The sequence below is a fragment of the Alnus glutinosa genome, chromosome 2 (assembly GCF_958979055.1).
Source record: "Alnus glutinosa chromosome 2, dhAlnGlut1.1, whole genome shotgun sequence".
Taxonomy (NCBI): Eukaryota; Viridiplantae; Streptophyta; class Magnoliopsida; order Fagales; family Betulaceae; genus Alnus; species Alnus glutinosa.
In genome coordinates, this window is record NC_084887.1 from 18,849,747 (window position 1) to 18,858,895 (window position 9,149).

Consider the following 9,149-nt stretch of genomic DNA (forward strand, 5'->3'; position numbering starts at 1 on the left):
TATTTTTCATACATATATATATATATAGAGCTGGAATAATAAAAAAGGTAAATATATAATAAATTTCTACGAGCGATTTGAAATTATTCTCTTCCTTTTAAAAATTAATTTTTATTTCTTCAGTTTGTCACAGATTTGAAATCAGTCATTCTGTGATTTTGCAGTCCAATTTTTTTTACTTTTTTTAGTGTCACGTTAGCATTTTTGCCGTATCATAAAAGAAATTCATTTTTTTTTATTATATTACAAATTTCAAAACCCAAAATATTATTTTTTTATTTAAAAAAAAAAAAAAAATTGGGGGGTTTAAGGGTGGCTGCCCTTGGGGAGATGGGTGATGCCGGTCACCGCCGACCTATGCTGGAGGCCACACGGCACCCCCCCTCCCTCCACCCCATGGATCCCCCTTGAGACCTATGGGGGAGGTCGCGAGCCACCCCATAGGCCAAGGGTGGCGCGCTAGCCACCCCAGAGGTGGCCGATGCCACCATTGATATAGCCGCGCAATTGCCCTCCAAACCCCTCATTTTTCATTTTTTTAAATAAAAATCTTATGATGATGTGGCGAAAATATTGACGTGGCATTAACGGAAATAACAAAAAAAAAAAAAAGAAAAAAAAAAAGGACGAAAAAAGCTGAATGACTTATTTCAAATATGCGATAAACTAAATGAGTAAAAATTGATTTTTAGAAAGTAAGAGACTAATTTCAAATCGCCTATTGACTCAAAATTTGTCATACATTTACCCTAATAAAAATGTTTCTCAATAACCTCTAAAACAGGAAATAAAAAAATTGGTAGATCATAAAAAATAAAAAAAGAAAAAGAAAAAGAAAAAGAAAAATTAAAAAAAAAAAAAAAAAAAAAAAAAAGAAAAAGAAAAATGTTCCTTATAGTAATAAGAATGACAATTTTCAATAACCTGTAAATGGTCACACACACACACACATAAAAAAAAAAAAAAAAAAAAAAAAAAAAAAAAAAGAAAAAAGAAAATAAAAAAAAAAAGAAAAAAAAAAAATGTGTTCGTTATAATTTGTGAGAAAATATTTGGAATGACAATTTATAAGTTGTTTAACAATTAAAATTTTATGGTTTGACAAATTAGTTATTAAATAAGTAAATTGGTAAGTCATATTTTTTGTTCAATTATTTTTTTCTACACAATACGATTATAAAGAACTTTATTCTAAAAATTGTGCCAAAAACAACAATAAATTTATAATATATGAAGTTCAAAAAAATAAATTATAATATATGAAATTGAACTATTCCTAATACCACTCAATTTATGATATATCGTAATTCAAAAAAAAAAAAAAAAAAAAAAAATTGTAATATATGGTAAGTCTTTTGGAAAGGTCACCGATGACGCAACCGGTGCGTGCAATTATTGTTCGACCCACAGTGTTTAAAAGGGATGATGAATCAATCAGGTAAGCGAATGAAAAACCTTAGAAAAATGCTAAACATCCCAAAATTTTTTTCCAAAAGTTGGTTCCCAAATGATGTGTCACAATCCCATGAGATTGTGGCACATTTTTCAAAATGATAGATTGCATAAGGTGTTGACACATCATTTGGGAACAAATTTTTGGGAAAAAAATTTGGGAGGCCTAGCATTCCCCAAAACCTTAATGGTACCCACTCCTTTTTTGCTTTTCCTTTTTTTTTTTTTTTTTTTTTTATCACTTTCCTCACACTAAAGTTTAAATTTCATTTCATATTATATCACATCAATCACCTTTTATTAATATTCAAAAAAAAAAAAAAAAAAAAAACTCCCAACAAAACTTTTTCTCAAATGGAGCATTCAATTCTATCATGGGTTGGTTTTACATTTCAAGTTTTACATTAATTTTGAATCACTTTATCTTATTGTCTTTTAGCTGGCTGATCTTCAAGCTGAGCATGTGCAATTTAGCGCATTGAAGGTTGAGAATTAGAGTTTAAAAGTGAGATCAAGATTTCCTCAAATTTCTTTTAAATTTGAGATTTTCAAATTATTAAATCTTCGCCATACATTGCATCTAACAATCCAAAATGTGACAGCTGTCATACAAAATAAATACGAAATTTGTTGATGTAGTTTCCGGTTTGATGACATAGCAGCCTCAGATTCGCTCTTTCTCCTGTGAACTACAGCACAGTAAAGACCCGCTGGGGGTTGGTCGGCAGAGCCTCATTCAACACCCAAATCAGTAAGGAGAGGAAGAGAGAGAATGATCATAGTAAATGATATATGTTACCTCTTTAACCATTATATGTGTATATATAGGTTTCTTCCCAATTGTTGTGCGTGTAGAAGAAGTTAAACCTATTTCCTGGTTGGCGTGTAGAGGTGGTCCTGTGATTGTCTAATATGAATAAAGACCAGTCATGATATTCTAACGCCCGGTAAGGTGTGCTGATGTTAGGTGTGAAGCTTTGTACTGACACCTGATATGATTTCTGACTTGATTTGACTAAGTAATACATGCTGGATATCTTTATAAATGTTGAGGATCTTGGTTATGCCCAACCTGCGCACGATTCAAGGGTACAATTCGAGTGTCATACGACCCGTGCATATTGCAAGTGTCGTACATAGTCCGAATGAGGATAACAATTCTCCAACAGCTACCTCCCAATTCTCTTATTTTATACTTGAGATGAAGAGAATTTAAGCAAGGGAATTATGTAAGGTGATGCTCCAAAATTCTAGAATCTTGAATTTCCTCCTTTCTGGAATTCCTTGTGATAAAGTGACTTTTCTTGAGCTTTGATTGGGTTTCAAAGATTTTGTGACTTCCCGAGACCTCTCATAATAATTCCATGGATTCATGGATGCCGAACTCATAGAGCTTGTTGTAGTCTTCGTGAAAACTCAAAAAACTTATATTAACTATCTCCCCTTAGATAAGGGGGGTGTCTTGGGCTTTGAGAGTGTTCCCCGACTGGCAACCCCTTCGACCACTCTCAACCCTTTCTATAACCTCGAGAAAGGAGGAAATCTCGGGAATCGGTTTAGCTTCCTGGCTGACAAACTGCTTGCCGTTCTCAACCCAAATAGAAATGATAGCTTTAAAAGACAACTAATTAAAGGTTAAATTCAGAGTCTTAAGACAAAATCTATATTTTGGAATTCAAATTCTCTGGTCGTTTGTTTCGTGAAATAATGATGGAAGCCAATGCTTTGAGCTTCGAATCGCCAGGCTTGAGGGGTCACGTTAATGGCTATTTTATTATTGATACACTCAAGCCCATATCAGCTGACTTAACTAAAATACATATGCGTTTAATATTGTGAGTAAACCACGACATAAAAGCAATGCGTATTTATTCTTTAAACATGATAATTATCTGTTATGTTAGAAATCATGGCCTAACACTATTATATGGTTGAGTGACGGTACACATACTCCCACTTCCACACTTTTGACATATCTTTGAAAATTAAATTCATGATGGATTATTATTGAATTTTGATTAATTAGTGATTTTAAAAGTTATGTCAATAAATGTGAGAGTGAGGTGTAGAAGTAAGAGTGTGTGTAACATTTCTCTTATGTAGTTTCATTACGCAAAAGCTTAAGAGTGGACACATGGAGATTCATTAATAAATGATAATCCAAATAAAGCTACACTTCGTTATTGTTCACGACCAAAAAAGAAAATGAATTGACATATAATATATGTGAAAATTAAAAAGATCGAAGGGAGAGGGAGAGAACAAAAGGAAAAGGGCAAGTTATATTGAGATACATCATATTTGGCAGTTGCTAAAAATTACGTTAAGAATCCAATGAAAAGGAAATTAAGTAAAATTATGCTATAATTACCAAAACTATGGGGCAATAAATTAAACAACGCCTGAAGATAAGTAGTCCCTTTCAAAATGAGTTTCCATGAAAGCGCTCTCTGTCAAATTATCAACACCTTTCTTTTTCTTAATTTTAAGGTGCATGTCTCAATCGATAAAATAAAATAATAATAAAAAAAAAGTCCTTTTTTTTTTTTTTTTTTTTTTGTGCAAAAGCAATAAATTAAGACCGAGCGGTGTGGTCCACAAGGCTTGGGTTGTGATAAGGTGATGGCTAGCTACTTCTCAAGTGGATGCTCTACAGTGGCCCAACAAAAAAACGAATTACAAGACACTTGATTAGCTCTTTTTTTTTTTCTTCTTTCAAACTTACTTAGTAATTGTTGACTTTTAAACAATTTACTCCTACCAATGCCAAAATGAATCCAAAGGTGCTTTAAGTATGCCAAAAAGATAATTTAACTTTTATAATCAAATTATGTTCATTGAATTAACATATTTCAATAATATGACATGTGAGAGCCAATAAAATTATGATATATATATATTCTACTAAATTCAGTATCACAAAACTTGAAAGCCTAGCGTCCGTGGAAACACTCGAGGATCACGTGTAAGGATAATGAAGAAAGTATAGACAAAATAAAAAATCCAACATGGGGGACCTTCATCCACGGCAACCATTGAAATGATAAAGATAAAATATCCATCAATTATCATCCTAAACTTATGGTACCATCTTTAACACCACCACTAATTACGATACAGGCCCTGTTTGTTTCCTCCCTCTCCCTACCCTCTCCTCATTTTCCCCCCCGACAAATTGTACTGTCCGTGTCCCTCCCCCAGCCTTTTGGCAGAAGACCGATTTGAATGTTGAAACATGAAGTTGATTGAATTTTCTACTTTACCCCCAGAAGCTTCATCGTGAAATTATTCAGTTATATTTAATAAATTCATGTACAATTACCATAAAGTTTAAAAGCTTATTTTTATAGTCAAGTTATTCAGTTATATTGTAGTTGGATAGGAATTTACTAGATAGAATTATTCTAAAATCCCTTACAACTCACAAACATTAAAGCTTTGCACGTACACAGATAGAAGCAAAAAAAAAAAAAAAAATTTACATTTACTTCTAAGTACTTACTTTCAAGTGCTTATTTTTTTATATGACGGTGAAACTATTAATGTAAAATGTATAAATTAATCTGATCAAAATTCAAATATAATGATAATTTTTACTCATTCATAAAATAGTAAGCACTAAAAAATGCATGTAAGATTTCTCTACTGAAAATGTGCATCAATTTTCACTACTCCGTTTGGGCAAAATCGTTTCCCAGCATAGTCTCAATCAACAGTCCAAGGGAAGCAAATGAAGATCCACCGTTCACCACAGCCTTCCTACTCTTTCCACTCATCTCTTTGACCCTCTTCCTCACATCACTCTCACCATCCATCAAACACTTGACCGCCTTTTCAATCTCCTCAGCCACCACAAGCTCATCGCTGCGCCTACAATCCAATTTCAGCTCCACTGCTAAACCCAAATCCCTAACCATCTGGAAGGTGTTGATCTTCTGCTCTGCGTAAATCGGCCACGCAGCAATAGGTACACCGTGCCACAAGCTCTCCAAGATCGAGTTCCACCCACAATGCGATACGAACCCTCCGATCGCTTTGTGGGCTAGGACCTCCACTTGCGGGGCCCACCCACATATCAATCCGATTTCTCTAGTCCTTTCCAAGAATCCTGCCGGCAAGACCTCCTCGAGATTCTGGCAATCGGACGGTGTGGCAATCTTATCATTACCTGGGGGTGATGCCAATCGTACGGACCAGAGGAACCGGTGCCCACTCCGCTCGAGTGCAAGTGCGGTCTCTTTCAACTGCGGCGCACCAAAGCTCCCCATGCTCCCAAAGCATAAGAACACCACAGATGATGGAGGCTGATCGTCGAGCCACTTCCTGATCTTATCATGTTCCGCCTGATTTGCCTCTGAATTTGTCTGACCCTTGAGGTTAATCAACGGCCCAACTGCATAAACGGGAGGTATTCCATCATCCAAAAACGATCTGAACGCATGGGATTCCAGCTCATGGAACGTATTGACGATAATACCTTTGGCCTCTTTCAACTTTCTACCTTGGTTTACCATGGAGATGTACCCTTGTTTGTGGAACACAAATGAAGGCAAAACACTAGAAGGAACCGGGTTGATGTAACTCGGTATGACCGACTCGGGATGCGACTCACTAAACTCGATACCGACCTGGTCGTGCCGGGTCAGAAGGTAGAGCGAGAAGCCAAGACAGGCTGCATTATTAGTGAAGAACACATAAGATGGGACACCGAGCTCATGCCCCACATCAATCATGGCGGTGCAAAACATATCCACCACCAACCCGGCAAGCGGAATCGAATCGGATAACACGCTGCTGGTGATAGCTTCTTTGACATGAGCTTTGTGGCTGTCAATGAAATCGGCGACATATTTTTCAACGGAGCTACGGAAAAGCTCTTGTGGAGGAGGGTCTACTAGAGGAAGATGAATACATTTTATGCGGGTGTGGGAGGCAGCAATTGATTGAATGTACGCATCGAAGGTGGCTGCTGCAAATGGTGGGTTTATGACGAGAAGAGTGATTGAGAAACGATCATCCCGACCAAGTAAAAGATTTGCAAACTCGATAATGGATACGAGGTGACCCACTGCAGGGGTAGGGATGAACACAAGCTCTGCCCTCCTCATCTTCCAGTACCATTAATGACTGGTTTCGGATCTCTTCAATATATTTTTCATGTATATACTGAAATAATGAAAAATAAAAAACCTGAAAATGGTCACACAAAAAAAAAAAAAAAAAAATGTGGTCCTTATAATTTGTTAGAAAATGTTTGGAATGAGAATTTATAAGTAGTGAAATAGTTAAAATTTTATTGTTTGACAAATTAGTTATTAAATAAGTAAATTGATAAGTCATATTTTTTGTTCAATTATTTTTTTGTATGCAATACAATTATAAAGAACTTTATACTAAAAATTGTGCCAATAACAACCATAAATTTATAATATATGAAGTTTAAAAAAGAATTATAATATATGAAAATTATACTATTCCTATTACCACTCAATTTGTGATATATGGTAATTTCCGAAAAAACAAAAAATGTAATATACGGTAAGTCTTTTGGATAGGTCACTGATGACGCAACCAGTGCAATTATTGTTGGACCCACAGTGTTTAAAAGAGATGATTAATTAGGTAAGCGAATGGAAAGCCTTAATAGTACATTCTCTTTTTTTTCAAATCAATTTTTTCTTTAAAAAAATAAGTTAAAAAACTTATTTTTACACTCCCTGACCTACTCTAACCTCGAGTGGCTATGCTACTACAGAAGTCATAACCGTGACTTTCATTTCTACATGGTGCGCCAATTACAAAACAATTATTGGATCTAAAGTCCATCATAACATAATCATAAATCTCTTTGACTATAGGGTTAACTTGTATAATATTAAGTTCATAGCCATTATCCTGCATGTACAGTTGTATCATGTCATATGATACAATTAAATATTCACATTCTTTTACATGCATGTTTTTATAATCTCATCATTTTCATTGTCTTGTTATTCATCACTTATTGTTATAAAATAGAGTTCACAATAATCAAAAGTGCATTTCATGTGAATTTTAAGCATACATGTTTGGTACACAAAATAATAATGATATGCAAGAAAAAATAATAAATTAATAATAAGTATTCATGTGAAATTTACTCACTTGCGTTGTAGGGTTCTTCCACAAAAACCACATTAGGCTCTACAACCTCGAAATCTGAAAAAGACCAATAATTATTTCTAAACCCGAGCTAAACAAGTCTTAAATCTTAAATAAGCTCAAAATAGCCTTATTGCCCGACTGTCGAACATTCGGACAGAAGGTTGAGCATTCGGCCTCTACATTAAACGTTCATCCAATGAAGGGTTGAACACTTGGTGCTAGGCGAAATCCCATTTTCAAACCTAAAAGTGATAAAACTACTTCTAGGCAAGTCCTAAGGTCTTAATATGATCTATAACAAAATCCTAAGCTACAATAACACCTCCATGCAAAATTTGATACGTTATACCTCATCAAATCAATAATCCATCTTTAAGCTAGCATTAAAGCAAAAAGTAAGTAAAACGGTAAAACTAGATAGAGCTATTATCAAAACAGTTCCATCGTTAAGCTAGCATTAAAGCAAAAAGTAAGTAAAGCGGTAAAACTAGATAGAGCTATTATCAAAACAGTAAGTAAGCAACATAATAACTCTACTAAAATGAACTAGGCTAAGAAAGTTACCTCATTGGTGTGAAAAGAGCTTGTTCCTCTTTTAAAGCACTCTCACACACTCACAGGGGATATACTAAGAAATAGAGGACGAAAATAGGCTGAAGGGGCATAAGGGGTGGAGTATTTATAGGCTTGGGAGTCTGAAAATAAGGATGAATTGTTCTTACACATTTTTGCCAAACATCAATGTTCGGTCTACTTTAATCGAATGTTCGGTATACCTTTTGACACAAAGCGTGTTGCCTAAACAATGGCATACGTCATAAGAACGAACATTCGTGACGTAAGCCTCCAACATTCGGTGTACTATTTTATCCAACGTTTGGCATCCTTTATTGAACGTTCAATTAGGACATAATATATATATAAAAAAAAATTAATTAAAAAAAAAAAACTTCCTTGACTAGCTCTAATACTTAATGATCATTAATTAAGGCTTTCTTAACCCTAATTATTAGTCGAGGTACTACATTCCTCACCTCTTATAAAAATTTCATCCTCGAAATTTAAGAATAAAAGAAAAGACTTAAAAGGAATGGTAATATTACCTTATCTCTGTAACCTAGCACAACTCATGCTCAGTAAATTCTTGGGTGATCTCCTCTTATCCATTTTTTGGCACGAAAGCTTATTCATGTTCAAAAAGGTGCATAAAGTCAATCTGCAGATCAACTAATGTATCATAGTCAATCTTGCCTATGCTAAACCAATCGTCATCGATCTCTACTCCCAAATCTATCCATTTGCAAAAGGAATAGTTCCACATGCAATATGGATCCATTGGTATCTTTGCCATGATCCTAAGCTTCCTGAACAGGAAAACAAGCCATTCTTAGTAGAATCACGCAACTATCTTTAGTGCAAGATAATCCAATGCAAGGAACCATACACATAGGATCTTCGAATAGATGTTGAAATCGGTTCTTCACATCCGGTTCCACTTCCCATGATGATTCCTCAGCTCCATGGTTATGCCATAATACCTTGACAATTGGAAT

General features: G+C 34.8%; 1 protein-coding gene across 1 annotated transcript; it reads right to left on the minus strand.

The window, feature by feature from the left end:
* Positions 1–5,022: 5,022 nt before the first annotated feature.
* Positions 5,023–6,670, minus strand: LOC133861480 (anthocyanidin 3-O-glucosyltransferase 2-like). Its single transcript, XM_062297273.1, has one exon. It carries the CDS (start codon positions 6,558–6,560, stop codon positions 5,121–5,123), a length of 1,440 nt encoding a protein of 479 aa, XP_062153257.1. The 5' UTR covers positions 6,561–6,670; the 3' UTR covers positions 5,023–5,120.
* Positions 6,671–9,149: the final 2,479 nt, after the last annotated feature.

Coding starts and splice junctions, on each gene's coding strand:
- LOC133861480 (XM_062297273.1), bottom strand. CDS start 6,560: ATGAGGAGGGCAGAGCTTGTGTTCATCCCTACCCCTGCAGTGGGTCAC.